A 17,949-nucleotide genomic window follows, 5' to 3' on the forward strand; every position below is an offset into this window, starting at 1 on the left:
GCCGTGCGGCTTCACTTCCCGGTTCCCTACTGCGCATGCGCGAGTCGCGCAGCACAATACGAATGGTCCCTGCTGCCTCTGGGACCCGTGTGTTTCCCAGCAGGCAGCGGGGGGGGGAACAGGATGTGGCGTAAATACCCGCAGATTCTGCGGCTATCTACGCCGGAAGTGGGTACAGATACCTGTAATATACAGGTATCTGTACCCCCCTCCCCCCTGAAAGGTGCCAACTGTGTCACCGGAGGGGGGGAGGAATCTAATGAGTGGAAGTTCCACTTTTGGGTGGAACTCCACTTTAATAAAGGATTTTTGGTTTCAATTATACTTGCCTATGTGTGTTTTCCTTCTAAAAGGACAGTTTGTTTGTGAGGATTCAGGTACATTTCAAAAATACAATGTGAAATTAACAAGGGACACCAACAACAAACAATCTCCTTGAGATTAAATAATACAAGATAATAATGGTGTTGTGGTAACTTGACACACAAAACACACACAAAAATATTCTGGAGTAAAACTAAAAATAAAATAAAACAAAGATCAGCCTTTGAAAAAAATACAAACCTAAAATAAAAAATAAATCTGCCTTTAAAAAACAAAAAAAACAACACGAACATATTTTTGTGAGATGCGACAAATCAAAATATATTAAGGGAATCCCGATAAATAATAAAGAAATAAGTTTGTGAGAAGTCTGTGTGAATATGAGCAGCAAAACTACTTAATTCTTCTCACATTATAAAGAAGAATAGAGTGCGCTGTATTAAACCATTTTTTACATTGCTCCGTGACGAAAGTGCTGTATCCATTGCGAACGCTAAGTTTACCAGACCGAGCTGTTCCGTGTCGGAATTTCTTCTGAGCATGCGTGGCACTTTGTGCGTCGGAACAGGCCACACGCAGTCGGAATTGACGCGATCGGATTTTGTTGTCGGAAAATTTTATAGCATGCTCTCAAACTTTGTGTGTCGGAAAATCTGATGGAAAATGTCCGATGGATCCCACACACGGTCGGAATTTCCGACAACACGCTCCGATCGGACATTTTCCATCAGAAAATCCAACCATGTGTACGGGGAATTAGAGTTGGACCATGCGTTCATAAGCTTTTTTCACCCTTCCCTGAATCAGCTGTGGGTTTGGGATTCTAAAACCACTGACTTTTAATTTATGTATTTTTGTTTTTTGGTTGAACATAATGGGGATGTATCTATTTTTAACCAAACTCTGTAACTATGAAATGAGAAATCCGATCGATCTCTATAGCTAGCAGCTCTATTTCTGTTTTCTTTTCTCTACATTGTTTGACTATCCTTATTCCTTCAACTAAATGTATACATATCCGTCTATCTCCATGATGAACAGACTTGTGTTGTCTTACTCTTTACAAATATCACTAATATTTATAACCTTTTTATTTTATTGTTTTTTCAGGCATGAATTATTATTTGGCTGTTGTGCCATTTCTTGGAGCTTTGGATGCAGGTTTACTTCAAGGGTCCGCATATGATATAGACATATCCCACCCAGAAGAATTTGAATCAGATTTTTGCTACAGTGTTACAGGATGTCAATCAGTCACTCCTCAAGCAATGAAAGAATGGAAGACTTTTTTTGAGGTTGATATACCATTTATACCATTAGCAAGTACATTATATAGTAACAAAGCAAAAACCTGAGATGAAAGCCTTATGCTACGTACACACGAGCGGAATGTCTGTCAGAAAAAGTCAGATGGGAGCACTGTATCGTATATTCCGACCGTGTGTATGCCCCATCGGACTTTTTCCGTCGAAAATTCAGATGGACTTAGATAGAGAACATGTTCTATGTTTTTCTGACAGAACAAATTCCTATCGGGAAAACCGCTCGTCTGTATGCTGTTCCGACGTACCAAAAACGATGCATGCTCTGAAACAAGTAGGAGACGTCGTACGTGTTGTTCCGTCGTACATGTACGTCACCACGTTCTTGACGGTCAGAATTTGGTGTGACCATGTGTATGCAAGACAGCTTGAGCGGAATTCCGTTGGAATTCCGTCGGAGAAACCTTCAGAGTTTATTCCAATGGCAAAACCGCTCGTGTGTACGCGGCATAAGGTTTTCAAACATTGGAATTCATTATGATGTTAGTAGCTCATATAATTATTCCTGAATTCTGAGCAGTGTCCACTGCACTTATTTTGTACATAAAGTGCACGTATTGCGTGCCTAGTGAAATTACATGTAAATTACATGTAAATTTGTTGTGCAAGAATAGGGCAAAAAAATGAGTGGAGCTAAGTATCATAGATATTTCTTATAAAACTTAGCTCCTTTTAGTGGCCAAATGCAGTATTTTCCATTTAATCTCAATTAACATTCAAACAGAACAGGTTATAGCCTATTTACATTAATTGTCTTGCCCTATTTGCACAGAACAAATCTACATGTACTCTCAGTGGGCAAGTGGCCTTGCAAATTCTTTATAAATCAACTCCAAAGTGTTTGTTACTTGTTTTGCAAAACTCACTTTTCTTGAATACATGGTAACAGTGGAACAAAATCTTTTTTTCCGGTGATTTTCATCCTGTAGAAGATATTTTGCTTAATCCAAAAACAGTGTTTTTGAAAGCTCTCGATTGAAAAACATGCCAGCATCCAACCTAATAATCATTATGTTTGTGATTTCTAGTCTGAAAAGTTGCTTTATTTAGAAAAGACCATTGATTTACTGGGCCTGTTTTAAAAAAGGAAATAACAAAAACAGGGATAAATCGTCATAGTATTCTTGGATTATGATCTCACATGAACATGCAGATGTTTGCACGCATATCAAATACAATAGCTTAAACTATCTAATGAACCATTAATGGATGCTGTATAAGTATATGCAGTTCTAGTTTACTGTGCATTTTAAACATTAAAATATTGCAGCTTTTCTGTTCCAATAAGGTGCACTAAGGAATCCATATGTCAACATTTTAGATAAAAGTAGAAAAATACAAAAACAATGTGACAGGTCAGAGAAGTAATGTCTTGTGCATGCAACAAAGTTAAAATCATCTGACTCCTATGGTGTAACACTGACCATACAGTGGTAGATTTTTGTACAAATAATTGTATGAAACATCTTGTCAGTACATTCAGGAATACCTACAGAGGCTTTGACGAATGTCATTTTAAAGTACTTCAAAATCTTATTTGCTTTTAAGATTTGATTTAGAAATAAATGTAATTACCTGAATGAAGCCCATGCACACATTTAGAAACGCATTTGCTCAAGAAAAAATTTCCATCCTTCTTCCAATTTCCTCATAACAACAGACAAAACAAGACATCAATTTGACCCCACTAACAATCAGAAAATCAAACAAACATTCTGAAAATTAACACTTTAGAACAAAAATCTACTAGGGAATGGCCAGAATTAGAGAAAAAAGCCACTGTATGTACAAGAATTTAAAGATGGAACAATTCCAAGCATTAGTATAAAAAATCCTCTAGGTGTGCCTGCTGCAACCTCAGAGTGCATATTTGTTCTTTCACACCCAAACACAGGGGGCACTATAACTTTTTTTTTTAAGTTGCCCTTAAGGATACCATATCGAAGCATCATGACAAATGTAACCACTTCAGTACCGGGCACTTTTAACCTCATCCTGCCCAGGCCAATTTTCAGCTTTCAGAGCTGTAACACTTTGAATGTTTGTGTGGTCATGCAACACTGTACCCATGTGAAAATGTTATCATTTTTTTCACACAAATAGAGCATTATTTTGGTGGTATTTATTTTCAAAGTATTTTATTGATTTTTCAAAAGTATAAAAGTACAAACATAAGCAAACAAAATAATACAATAATACAAACCCATTCTCTTGGGTATTGTTCAGATGTTATAGATGAAGGGCAAAAAGCAGAGTAGCTACAAACAGATGGAACGGCTCCTAAAAGCCCTTCCCAAACAACCAACAGTCGCATATCCGTCAAGCCTGGAAATTAGACTGGGAGAGGCCTCGTAGAGAATCCGCCAGCACCCCGGAAGGATTCAAGCTGTGCTCGGCCGATTCCCCCCGAGCCCTTAGGCACAAGACATCAACAGACCAGACGGAAACCTGAAGAAAACTTTAGGGTTGCTAACACCTGAATTGCTAGCCCCAAAGGGGGCAGCCTCCCAGTGAATGAAAAATAATTATCTAGTATCGGAGGGATACTCTTTGTTTAAAGAGGACTCCTAGGAGGGTGGATAGGAAAGTGGGAGAGGGGGAAAGAAGAGGAGGAAGTAGAGAGGGGAAGAGAGATAAGAGCCTATCAACGGGAGGTGACCACGTGTACTCTGGTAACCCCAGAATCTCTAAGGTTGGACCCCCGGAATGAGGGAGATGCCCAAGTAGCGGGCCCATGGTTCCCAGGTGGCCTCAAATTTCAATTTGGTGTTGAGGAGGATGCTTGAGAGTTTCTCTTGGGACATAATCCAGGAGATTTTTCGTGTGGCCGCTTTAAAGGAGACCTTGGGTTGTTTCCACGCTCTGGCAATGGTTAACTTGGCACCCAAGAGTATAAAGTGTATTAATTTTCTCGTGTGTTTGGGAGTATTGTGTAGATTGTCGTTAAGCAGAGCAATGGCCGGGGTTTTGGGTATCTGGATATCCGTTATTTTACGGATCAGGGCGAAGATCTTGTTCCAAAAGGGTCTGAGTCTTGGACATTCCCACCAAATGTGGACTAGGGTGCCATTGTGTAGACACCCCCGGAAGCACCTAGGGTCTGCTGAGGGAAACATCTTAAATAGTCTCAGCAGGGTAAGGTATCACCTGGTGATTACCTTAAGGCTAGATTCTATAAGGGAGATATTACGGATACCCTTGAAAGATCTATTAAAGGAGGACCTCCACCTTTCTAAGCTCCAATTGAGAGATAAATCTTTTTCCCATTCTATCATGTACGAGGTCTTTTCAAATTGGAGAGACAGTGCCTGATAGATAATGGTGATTCCGCCCCTCTGTTCCATAGGCTGGCCACACCATAATTCGTACGGTGTGAATCTTGGAGGGGAGGGTTTCCCCACCCAGATATGATTCAGGAAGTGGCCCAATTGGTGGAATCTAAAGTGCTCCGAATTTGGGAGCTCTAGTTGATTAACACAGAAATCAAGGGAAATAGGACCGTTGGCAGAGAAAAAGTGTCCGATTCGATACAACCCCTTGTCCAGCCACCATTTAAAGGCTTTAATGTTTAGACCCGGAGTAAAGTCAGGGTTATTGAAAATATGAGCTAGAGGACGGGTGCTTGAAGTTAATGAAGGGTTAGATCTCATGTTGTCCCAGATTCTTAATGATTGAGAGAGAGTTGGAGATAGGATTGGAGGGCGGTGTTGTGGGGGGGTCCAGAGTAAGAAATCAAGGGTGTATGCAGGCACCGCCTGTCTTTCTATCTGTATCCAGTCTGGATTCTCAGCCCTGGAGTACACAGAGGAGAGTTGCGCTAGCCTGGCAGCTTGATAATACCAAAAGAACTGGGGAAGTCCTAGGCCTCCTTGAGATCTGGAGAGAAACAGGGTTCCTTGCTGGAGTCTGTGCCCCTTCCCTGCCCATATAAATTTGATGACTTTCCTTTGGAAAGCAGACAAGTGATCCTTTCTGATGTTTATTGGGAGAGCCCTGAATAGATAGAGGAGTCTTGGCAGTAACGTCATTTTTACAGCATGAAATCTGCCTAACCAGGAAACCACCCCCCTTGCCCAAGCCCCCAGGTCTGCCTCAAGCTTACGATATGTGGGTGGGAAGTTAGCAGGATATAGTTGTTCCGTTTTTGCCGTGAGTTTAATCCCAAGGTAGTCAATGGCAGAGTCACCCCACTTAAAGTCAAAGGAGCTTCGGAGGGAGGCCACTACTTCTGTTTTGAGGGAAATGTTAAGGGCGTAAGACTTAGTGTAGTTGACCCGTAGACCCGAGATCGCTGAGAACTCCTTCAGGAGTTTGAGGAGATTTGGAAGGGAGGTGGTCGGGGATGTGATAAAAAGTAACATGTCATCCGCAAAGAGACCGCATTTGTGGACTTGATCCCCACAAGACACTCCTTGAATATTGGGGTTATCTCATATTGCTATTGCCAGAGTTTCAGTGGCCATTGCAAAAATTAGGGGGGATAGAGGACACCCCTGTCTAGTGCCTCTCGCTATATTCAGGGGGTTGGAGTACTGGCCTTGCAAACGGATCACCGCCTTCGGAGTAGAGTAAAGGGAGCTGAGGACCCCTAGAAATCGGGTCCCAAATCCCCATCTCTCTAAAAGGGAAAATAAATAGGGCCATTCTATCGAATCAAAGGCCTTATGAAGGTCTAGTGATAAGAGCATTCCCTCTTGCCTGGTGCCCCCCACCCAATTAGATTGAAGAAAGGAGACGATGTCTACCGCTCTCCAGATTTGGTCTGGTCCTTGCCTCCCTGGGAAAAAGCCCACTTGGTCCTTATGAATATACCCTTTAATAAAAGAAGCTAGATGATTGGCTAGAATTTTTGTTAGGATTTTCAGGTCATTATTAATTAAGGAGATGGGACGATAATTTTCTACTTCTTCGTGGTTTTTGTTGGGTTTGGGGATTACGGAAATGAACGCAGTGTTGAGGTGGGGATCAAGTGGGGAACCTGATCTTGTGGAATTAAAAAATTGAGACATATATGGTGCTAAAATTTCTCCGAAAGTCTTGTAATAGGGGACTGACAGGCCGTCAGGGCCAGGTGCTGAACCAGGTTTGAGTCCTTTAATAACCTCCCTTATTTCTTCTACCATAAAAGCTTCCTCCATAATTTCTTTATGCTCTTGGGAAATAGAGGGTAATTGGATGTTCTGCAGGAAAGAAGAGGTTACGGAGCTGCTAATATTGTGGTTTGAGTTGTATAGCTTGGAATAAAATTCGTGGAAGGCAGACATAATTTTGTTTGGATTGGCAGTAGGGGGCTGTCCTGCAATACGCAGTTTAAGGAAAGTACGAGAGTGGAACTTGGGGGTGAGTTTGGCTGCTAACATCGGACCTATTTTGTCTTTTTGGTAAAAATATTTGGCCACACTCCATCGGATGTGTTTCTCCGCTTTGGCTGTTAATGCTAGGTTCAGTTCGAGCCTAATCCCGTCCAGTTTATCTATTAGGGCTTTCAAGGGTTGTTTCTTGTGTTCTGCTTTTAAGGCAACAAAAGTTGCTTCTAGTTTTTGAATGTCAATCATGCGTTCTTTCTTGACTTAGGTTGCTATGCGGATGATCTCTCCCTAATGGTAGCCTTGTGGGCTGCCCAAAGGGTCTCTGGAGATATGTTGTCAACATTGTTCAATTTAAAAAATTCTTTGATGGCGTCCGCCAATACCTTGGTATGAATTGGGTCGCTCAAAAGCGATTCATTGAGTCGCCAGAATGAGCCCCTTTTCCCAGATAGTGTTTCTTAGAGAAAGGATGACTAAAGAGTGGTCCGACCATGCTATGTCCAAGATAGAAGCTTTATTGGTCAGAGGGACAAGGTGTGATGGAATAAGTAAGTGATCGATGGGGGGTGGAGTAGTGTGTAAAGTCTCTACTCTTAGGGTTCAATTCCCTCCAGATGTCTACATGTCCATTGGAGTGTAAGATTTTGGCTATTCTGCAACTCTGTTTCGTTGGGCGCGTACGCTGGTCTTTAGGGGGCTTCGTTTTATCAAGACCCTGGTCAGAATCCCCCTCCCAAATGACTTTACCCTCCAGGAGGGGGCTCAGAGTTGTAAATAGGCTCTGGAAGAATGTGGTTTGACCCTTATTTGGGGCGTAGTAAGAGATTAGCGAGTACAGTATACCTTCCAGCATGCCCTTTACAAGAATGAACCTACCCTCTGGGTCCCTATACTCAAAGATGTGGGAGAACTTGCAGTTTTTGGAAAACAGAATAGCAACCCCTCTCGTCTTGTTTGGAGCGTTAGCCATGAAAAAGGATGGGTAGTGGGCGTGGAGGAACTTGGGGTTGTATCGAATCGGAAAGTGCGTCTCTTGAATCATCACGACATCCAGTTTGAGAGATTTGTGTTCAAATGCCACTCTCCTCTTCCTAGGGGAATTCAGGCCCTGGACATTATGAGATGCCACCCTGAGGTCTACACCCTTCACCATATTATCAGCCATGGGAACAGAGGGGGGAGAGATCGCCATTCAGGCAGCCACTTACCCTTCGACGACTTCTCCCTATGAGTGATGGATGAATAGGGTTGAGGCAACCACAACCTGAGTGGGTCCTTGGTAGGGTCATCTCCCGAAGATAGGCATGATGGTGTAAGAAGAAAGAAAAGGGGGAAAAAGAGGGGGGATAAGTACAAAAAACAACCAGAGACAAAGACATGGGTCCTTTAACAAGACCTGTGGGGAGTGGCGGGGGAAAAAATCCACCATCCCCAAATCTTAAACGCCGGTCACCTAAAGAGGATGACCCACGACCCATGCCGAAGAAACACTGTCGGTTTCCAAGGAATGGGTGGAGGCGCAAGGGGTCCACCCCAGACCCATTTAACAGATTTAAATTAAAACATAAACTATGCACACTTAATCAATTAATGTCTTGGGTGCGAACCAACAAATTATTAAAACATAAACTGATGAAGAAAATATATACCGTCATTGGCACTAGGCCAGGCCACCCCTTAAAGGCCCACCCGTGACCTGTCCACCTCCCCCCCACCTGGCAGCGGGGAGAAGCCGGAGAGGCCAGGGGCGGAGGGCTCAAAGGGCCCCAAGCCTCACAAAAAAGGAAAAAAAGAATGAGGGGGGAGCGGGTTACTTAAAGGAACTAAGATCACATTCCCTAGAGAGATTTGGATCCATCTGGGCCTAACGTCCTGTAGTCGACCCGGAGGGGGAAGACCCTCACCTCCCGGAATCGATGGGGCCAGTTAAGCAAAGTCCCCCGACTGAAGGTGATAAAGATCCAGTTCCCCGCTCCTTGGCAGTTTGTATAGTAGGCTAACAAACAGTTATGAAAGTGTCTCCTCTTTGGCTAGAGGCGCTTAGAGTCAGCTAAGCCATGGGGAACAATGATATTCAGGAAAGTGTGGACCATAACGAACCAAAAACCAGGTTTGGAGCAAAGCTCCATCAACAGAGGGGATTCCTGTCCCAACGGGAGAAACCCGTAAGCGGGTAGTGGAGTGAGGTGGTCAGGACGGCTTCGTAAGGCGGTCTTCCATCTTTGCTTTTCTTGGAGGGACCCTTGTTCCAAAGAGGGGAGACCGGACTGGCAGGAGGGGGACGTTTGGAAGACCACGAGGATGACATGGAGAAGTCCATAGGCGCCTCTTGCAAAATTAATTTCAGTGACAACAGCAGCAGTGACAACAGCAGCCTCTCGCCCTCATGTAGGTTGGAAAATGTGATTTTCCGTGTATTGAGAACTTCACCGCAAAAGGAAATGTCCATCGGTACTTAATGTCCCTTTGTGACAGGACAGTAAGGAGAGGTTTTAGGGCTCTTCTTCTATGAATGGTTGATGGAGACAAGTCTGCGAATATCAGCATCTGGTGCCCCTGATGCTGAAGGTTAGGCTTCAGGCGTGATTGGCACATGACCTCCTCCTTGACAGCAAAATAGTGCGGCTTCACGATGATATCCCTAGGGGTCCCGTCCTTTCTAGGGGGTCCCAGGGCCCTGTGCGCTCTGTCAAGTTTTAGCCATTGTGGCGGAATATTTGGGATGAGTTCGGAGATGATATTCTGAACTGTGAGGGGGACGTCTGTGTAGGATTCAGGCAGGCCTCTAATGCGAAAGTTGTACCTCCTGGACCTATCTTCGAGGTCGTCGATCCTGGAGAGGGCCATATCAAGTTGATCCTGGAGGGTTTGAATGTGTGCTGCATTTTGGTTGGTCTTGGAGACATTGCAGTCTATCTTGTCCTCCATAGCCTCTATTCTGGAACCCAGATTAGTGAGATCTGATTTTATAGAGTTAGTGATTTGGGTGGCTGTATTGGCTAGGCCTCTTTCTAGCAGAGTAGAGAATTTGGCAAACAGATCATCCTGTAGTGAGGTGATGTCCCTGATTGAAAAGCCCGGGTTTGCAAATGTAGTGATGAGAGGTTGTGTGGTCCCGGATGGAGAGAGAGCTTCTTCCTCTATGTGCACCCCCGGTAAGGACTCCGTGTGGGCTGGGGAGAGGGCCTGGGACCCCTGGAGGCCAAGAGGGGCTGCATGGGGCTTGTTGGAGATGCCCTGGGCCGCTTGGGCGTAGGTAAGTGTGGCCGGGGTGAGAACTTGCCTGCTCTCTGGCTTCCTGGCCTGTACGGCTGCATGAGGCATGTGTGAATCAATGCTGGTGGCCATCTTGGTACACCTGTCCTCCGCCGCTGTATCAAATTGCGGCCCGAGGTCCCGTCTGACTGGGGGACCGGACATCCCGGAATGTGCCCGTTAGCCTCCTGGACCTGTGGGGGGTAGTTGGTATGCTTCCACGTGCTGTGTAGCCCGTTCTGTGCCACTCGATGGGCCGAGGTGGAGCGGAGCTCGCGGCTCAAGCGGCCATTACGGAGCTCACGCGCATGCGCCCCCTGGTGGTATTTAATTACCACTGGGTTTCTTTTTTTTGCTAAGTAAATAAATAATAACCAAAATTTTTTGGGGGAAAAAAAACACGTTTTCCTTCATTTCTGTTATAATTTTTTGCAAATAGAAAACCTTTCTCCATAAATTTAGGCCAAAATGTATTCTGCTACATTTTTTTCGAGAAAATAACCCAAATTAGTGAATATTATTTAGTCTGTAGGAAAGTTATAGAGTCCACAAACTATTGTATATATCTGAAAATCGATCAATCCTGATGTACTGATGGTTTATCTAATTTCTTGAGGCCTGAAAACACCAGGACAGTACAAATATCCCCCAAATGACCCCCTTTTTGGAAAATAGAAAGTCCAAGGTATTTAGTAAGAGGCATTATGAGTTTTTATGTAAATTTTTGTCACAATTTTTGGAAAATTAAATAATGTTAATTTTTTTTTCACAATTTATGTTATTACATACTGTCACCAGTGCAGTACAGCATTATCATATAATGGGTGTGGCAGTGTTATGGGACACTGACTGGCGACAGTATGTAAAATTTTACCATAGCAACACTGTACTACTCAGGGGAAGTGATCAGTATTTTTTATTTCTTTTTACACATTAGGATTGTTTATACCAGTGAATTTCACTGGTATAAGCAACCATTTATACTGAATAAAACTGATTAATTCAGGGTAATTTGTTGTGATTAGCTGTGTTTGGCCACAGCTAATCACATAGTACAAATGTGCTGTGATTGGCCCTGTCTGTACCATGTGATCAGTGTGACCATGCACAGCTAGTAACACAATTGTATACAAAAGATGGCATGAAAGGAATTTATCCATTGTTTACAATTTTCATGTGATCTGCTGTGGATGGTCACAGCAGTCACATGGTATGGGCAGCAGGCCGGTACACTGATCAGTCATCGGCTGTGTTGTCATGTGACGTCAACCCAGTTCAACGAAAGTCCCGCTTAGCTGTCATCTTGCTATAGGCCGGGCGGGAACTAGTTAAATTTGAAGTTTATTCCTGAGCTAGAATAAAACACCAATAACATCAGCATGGTCCTACATGACACATGGCTTAGGAAACATTTAGGGAGAGGTCAACTTCTGAGGACAGCATGTTGATAAATTGCAAGATTATACCCGGATGCATATTAACACTTGAATTCATCATCATTATAAACTTATCAATATTTTTTTTTTTGTTGTCCCGAGTTTTTTGTAAATGAGTCCTATAATATTTCAGTATTAACATATATTTTTTTCTGCATTCAGCTTTGACAAGCTACTTGGCATTGTCACAGAGCTGTTCCAGAATGCTTTCTCTAAGAATGCCACAATGTACTAGTTGTTTTATTGTAGCTGTTATTGATTTTATGTCTTATTTCACTGAAATTGTATGTAATGTCTAACATATGATATCTGTAATTCTCTACTTGCAAAAATTCTGCTATATCTTTTGGATAGGTTAAATATGACAGATCAGTGCTGTTTGGGTTGAGGCACCAACTTGTCTCTAATTAGACAAATCAAACTTCAGGCCAATCAGATCTACAGTGAATTTTCCAAGCTATTTTTTATATATATGTTTCTAAATGTATGCCACTGCAAGGGAAATATAAACATAATGTTCTTTAAATATTGACTTATACCAGTTTATTTTTGGATGAAATACATTCTTTTCAGGAAATCTGTGTAAATATGCAGGCCCCCATATGAAATTATATTTACTTCTTAGTTAGATCTGAATCAGTTTTAGTTACAAAAATTATCAGTAAGAAATCTTGCAAATTAGCAAATGCATGTTATACTTATACACAATAATTTTCCATAAAATCGAATTTTGTTTGAAATAAGCATATGTAATTCATTGTACAGTTTCTAGGCCAGCATTACAGGGGATACATGCTGTAGATCATTTGCTGATGTCCAGTTGTTTGGCCTGCAAATGCTATAATGTGTAATGTAGTTGGGTAAAAGGCTGAAATTGAAACTATAAGTTCTCCTTGGTTTGCTGCCCACCAGAATGGAAGGAGGTGGTGAAAAATAGTTTTCACAACCATCTGGACCTGCTTCTACAATAGGAAGCAGAGGGGCCTGCAAGGAAAGTTTGCTGGTGTGTCTTATATGTTATTATAGAACTGTCTTATATGTTATTATAGTACTGCTTCTGAGGATCTTGTGGTTAGTTTGTTTTGTTTGCAACGTTTATTGTTATATTAAGTGGAATTTGTTAGGTCATAATTTTGCTTGTCATTATTTTGTTGCTGGTGATGGAGCTATGTTGGGATTATAATGCTGTAGATTTTTTATGCTGCAAATGTTGGCCCAGGGTGGGGGGGAGGGGGGCTAGGTCAGGACCAGGAGGGGTGTTTTTCATGCTGCTACCTTCCCCAAATGCCCATATGTAATAGTTTTCCATAAATAGAGATATGCCTCTATGGCCAGCTGGGCTAACCAGAACACAGTTCAGTGTATAGTGCTCAAGAGTCTGCTATGAGTCTAGTTACCGCTGCTTAGAATTTTTAGTAGTGTAGAGGTTGTCACTGACAATGTTATCAAAAGAATCATCATTTTTCTTCCCTGCCCCTACTTTAAACATATAACATCACAGGGTCAACATTTGTGTGTTAAACTCTACTCCCTTGTGTAGTTCCAGGCTTGGGTCTTTAAGCTTTAAGCCATTTACCCAACCATTGCAGCCTGCTGTAGAACATTTCTCTTTCCCTGCCAATGACTGATAGAGTGCAAGGAGAGGAAAGGGAATGAGGACTTTGATTAACCCAAATGGTGGCAAGAACTTAAGTCTCCCCGTCTTCCCAGCAATGGGGGGGGGGGGGGGCATTTTTGTTGGATGCTGCTGAGTAGTAGCCCCACTCACTGGACTTGATGGAGGTGAGGAAGAGAGAACCTGTGCTGGAGAGGGAGAGCCACTTTGGGAGTTGTTGTTGCTGTCCAAGAACTGAGCTGTGCAGAGGTGTGACTGGGGTGAGTGTTGCTGAGCAGGAACCTAGAGAGCAGCCCAGCAATATAAACGGCCACTGCCCTGACCTATAACTGGCCTTCGCAGCAAGGAGCACATGGAAGGGCAATGCATATCAAGCAAAACCAAAGAAAATTCCCAGCTCAACGTAATGACCAGTCTGCACCAACCAAATTATCCCAACAGTTTGCGTTAAAAACAAGGGTTTAGTTTGCACCCATTTACAAATACATGCGTAAGGTGCAGAGCCACTTCACAGCACCCCAGTATTATCTGCAGCCCTAACTCTATAGATTTTTGAGAGCCTCCATGGTGGAATTACATGCATAATAATGGATAGATAGAGGGTGGGTAGGCCTGGAGGGAGCCCATCCCTCCTTAACTACCTCAATACAGGGCACTTTCACCCCCTTCCTTCTCAGACCAATTTTCAGCTTTCCGTGCTCTCGTATTTTGAATGACAATTACTCAGTCATGCTACACTGTACCCAAATGAAATTTTTATCATTTTGTTCACACAAATAGAGCTTTCTTTTGGTGGCATTTATTCACCATTACTATTATTTTGAAAAAAAATAATATTTTCTACTTTCTGTTTTAAAAGAAATCCAATAAAAAAAGGAAAATTTCATGAAATTTTTATCATTTTGTTCACACAAATAGAGCTTTCTTTTGGTGGCATTTATTCACCATTACTATTATTTAAAAAAAATATATATATTTTCTACTTTCTGTTTTAAAAGAAATCCAATAAAAACGGAAAATTTCCTATCAAATATTTACTGTAATTTTCCATTCCTGATAGACTCCATGGCAGCATACGTGTGGGTTAACCCTGCCTCCACTCCACTCCTATAGGACCCCTCTCCCATAAATCTTTGCTCCAAGCCAGCAGCCGTGTTCTGTAACTAACCTACTTCAGACATTTGGGAGGGAATTCTTACTGCCATAGAGTCTATCAGGAAAGAAAAATTACGGTAAGTGTTTGATAGGAAATTTTCAGTTTTCCTGTCAGACTCCATGGCAGCATACGTGTGGGAAATAACTCGCCGTACACACCCGGGTGGGCAAAATGTTGAGCACAGAATGTTTAACACCGTCAACCGACGGTACTTGTAAACTAAATTTAACTGAGGATAGGGCAGCTGGTTCAACACAGTAATGGGACACAAACGTGTTCATAGACAACCAGAATGCCACCCTGCAAATGACTTCAGGAGCTACATGGCGCAAAGCTGCCCAAGATGTAGACCCACTCCTGGTCGGGTGAGCAGACACTACCTCCAAAGGAGCCAAGCCCTTGGCTCTGTGAGCCTGTTGGATGACCTAGGCAATCAGTGTTTGAAGTGATGTAAGTAAAGACAGCACAAGCCATTACTGTACAGAGGCCATTTTCAGCACAAGCCATTACTGTACAGAAGCCATGTTTATTGAATAATAACCAGGAACAGGAAACACCACACAGGAAGTGATAACAACAGAGATGCACCATAGATTTGCATTTAACCACTTCAATACCAGGCACTTAGACACCTTCCCGCCCAGCCCAATTTCCAGCTTTCAGCGCTGTCGCAATTTGAATGACAATTGCGCGGTCATGCTACACTGTACCCAAACAAATTTTTTATCATTTTGTTCCCACAAATAGAGCTTTCTTTTGGCGGTATTTGATCACCTTTGCGGTTTTTATTTTTTGCGCAACAAATAAAAAAAGACCGAAAATTTTGAAAAAAAACAAGTTTTTCTTTTTCTGTTAAAACTTTTTGTAAATAAGTACGTTTTCTTCTTCAATGACGGGCACTGATATGGCTGCACTGACGGGCACTGATACGGCGGCACTGATGGGCACCGATGAGGTGGCACCGATGAGGTGGCACTGACGGGCACTGATGATGGGCACTGATAGGTGGCACTGATAGGTGGCACTGGTATGTGGCACTGATGGGCACTCATAGGTGGCACGGATGGGCACTTATAGGCGGCACTGATGGGCACTCATAGGTGGCATTGATGTGCACTCGTAGGTGGCATTGATGGTTACTTATGGGTGGCACTGATAGTTGGCACAGATGGGCACGGATGGGCACTGATAGATGGGCACTGATGGGCACGGATGGGCACTGACAGGTGGCATGAATGGACACTGATGGGTGGCACTGATGGCATTACTTGTTTGCAGTGATGCCCCTAAGGGTGGCATTGCTGGGCATCACTGCAACATAATTGTGCCAATCAATGCCCATTTGTGGGCACTGATTGGCACAGATTTGGCACACTGGGCACATGTGGATGGCCATGGGGTACATACCTGGCCATCCCCATGTTGCCCCTTCCCTGGTGGTCCTAGTGGCAATCCCTGGTGGTCCAGTGTGGTGATCTGCGGGGGGGGGGGCTGCGCTGATAAACAATCAGCGCAGACCCCCCCTGCCAGGAGAGCCGCCGATCGGCTCTACTCTACTTGCGTCTGTCAGACACGAGTGAGGAAGAGCCGATCAACGGCTCTTCCTATTGACAGCATGATCAGCCGTGATTGGACACGGCTGATCACGTGGTAAAGAGCCTCCGCCGGAGGCTTTTTACCAAGATCAGTGTAGAGGTGTGTCAGACTGACACACCGCTCCACCGATCGCCGCGATGCGCGCCCCCGGGGGCGCGCTGCGGCATGTTATCCTGCTGGACGTCATATGACGTCCAGTCAGGATAACAGAACCACTTCCTGGACGTCAATCCGCTATAGGGCGGGCGGGAAGTGGTTAAAGAAACATACATGACTATCTGTGCCACAATCGTCCTAGATGAGACACATTTCTCTGTCTTTTCTGGCAAAAGAATGAACAGACATTCTTTCTTAAGCCTGAAGGAAGCTATAGCTTGTAGATATGACTTTGCAATATCTGAGGGATTCCTAAAATTGAAGGAAGGCACTGCTAGAAGTCAAATCAGGATTCCCTGTTTACTAGACATGAGCTTTAACCAACTAAGCCACAGCGCACTTTCTCCCACACAAGTTAGATCTCTAAGGTTAACAGAACAATTTCTTGTCTCCCGCAAAGACTGCTGCACCCTTAGGAATTGAGTCAAGCATAGGTAACAGAACCGCTCGACTGGAAAGAACATAGGAAAGTTATCCATGACCAGTGAACCAATCTCTAAGGCTTTTTATGCCAAAATGATAACTGGGAAAAGGCGAACTTGACAGAGAGACCTCTAATAGAGACAGGCCTAGAACACTCCGCTCCAATTCCCAAGGGGGAGTTGAGAACAAGAGGGAGACTCTATTGGAAAACCTCCGCTTACTCCGAAGTCTGAGCCTAGCTGTTTCCTTGAAGAATTGTTGGACAGGAAAAATGTCTAGACCAGAAAAAATCTGTGAAGGCTGATAAAGCTGACACTTGAATTCTGATGGAGCATATTTATAGAGCAAGAACTAAATCCGACTGGAGGAAGCCTAGAATATCTAAAACGTCTAAATCACCACATGATCTGTCAGCAGCAGACATGTATTGAACAACTTTGACAGATTCTCCCGTCAACTTTGTCTGCGTTCATTCTTCTAGTATTTAAGAGAGCAGAGATGACTCTGGAAGAGCAGCCGAGGACTTCCAATCTCGGGAACCAGACCGTCAGACACAACCGTGCCAGACATGGATGTAGAATTGTACTCTGGCAGAAGGCCTGACCTGAGGAGAAGATGAACTAGGTTCCAGAAGCTGAACTGTGCTAACAAGGGGAACCATGACCTAATTGGCTGATAAGGCATTACTGCCTCTAACAAATCCCCTGTTCAGTGTCTTTATAGGTTGACCAGAACTGGAAGAAATGCATAGGTCCTACTGCATTTCCAATGATCTATCAGGGCATCTGCACCTGAAAACCTCCACATGTAGAGACCATTCATTGTGGACTCTGGAAACAAAATCCATTAGAATATTTTGGACTCTGGGAACATACGCCGCTGAGCTGTAAGCTCGATTCGTCTGAGCCCAAGACATAAATGGCTCCACTTCCTGTAAAAGAGAACAGGCTGTGAGTCCCCAGGCTGTCATTTAATGTAGGAGACCGCCGTAGTGTTGACTAACCTAAGAGCACTGATGCTCCCTTTGTTAGATGGTGAAAGGCCTGAAATCTGCTTCCTGGCTCCCACTGCTGGAAAAACCCTTTCCAGAGAGGACGCCTTATCCAGCTTCCTCTTGATCCTCGGATCCATAGACACCATAGTAACAATCATTTTAGACACTGAAAGATGCGCAGGTGGGAAGAAGACCGAGCCAGAAGTATTCAGATCCAAAACATCGGGATCCAGAGCCAAAACAACGATTAAAGATTATATTAAACTGAGCCCCAATGCTCACAAGAGCATTTTTCATATTTTAAAATAAAAAACCCAAGAAGAGGGTTAACGCTGCGCTAGAACAGTGTAAAATAATAAGTGA

At 43.4% G+C, this 17,949-nt stretch overlaps 1 protein-coding gene across 1 annotated transcript in view; it reads left to right on the forward strand.

The window, feature by feature from the left end:
- LG04H6orf58 (linkage group 04 C6orf58 homolog) overlaps positions 1-17,949 on the forward strand; it is a 102,701-nt gene that overhangs the window by 33,361 nt on the left and 51,391 nt on the right. Inside the window, exon 3 of the mRNA XM_073627226.1 lies at positions 1,435-1,619. Coding sequence (XP_073483327.1) covers positions 1,435-1,619 — 185 coding nt within the window. The remainder of the gene's footprint in view (positions 1-1,434; positions 1,620-17,949) is intronic.

The sequence above is a fragment of the Aquarana catesbeiana genome, linkage group LG04, assembly GCF_042186555.1.
Source record: "Aquarana catesbeiana isolate 2022-GZ linkage group LG04, ASM4218655v1, whole genome shotgun sequence".
NCBI lineage: Eukaryota > Metazoa > Chordata > Amphibia > Anura > Ranidae > Aquarana > Aquarana catesbeiana.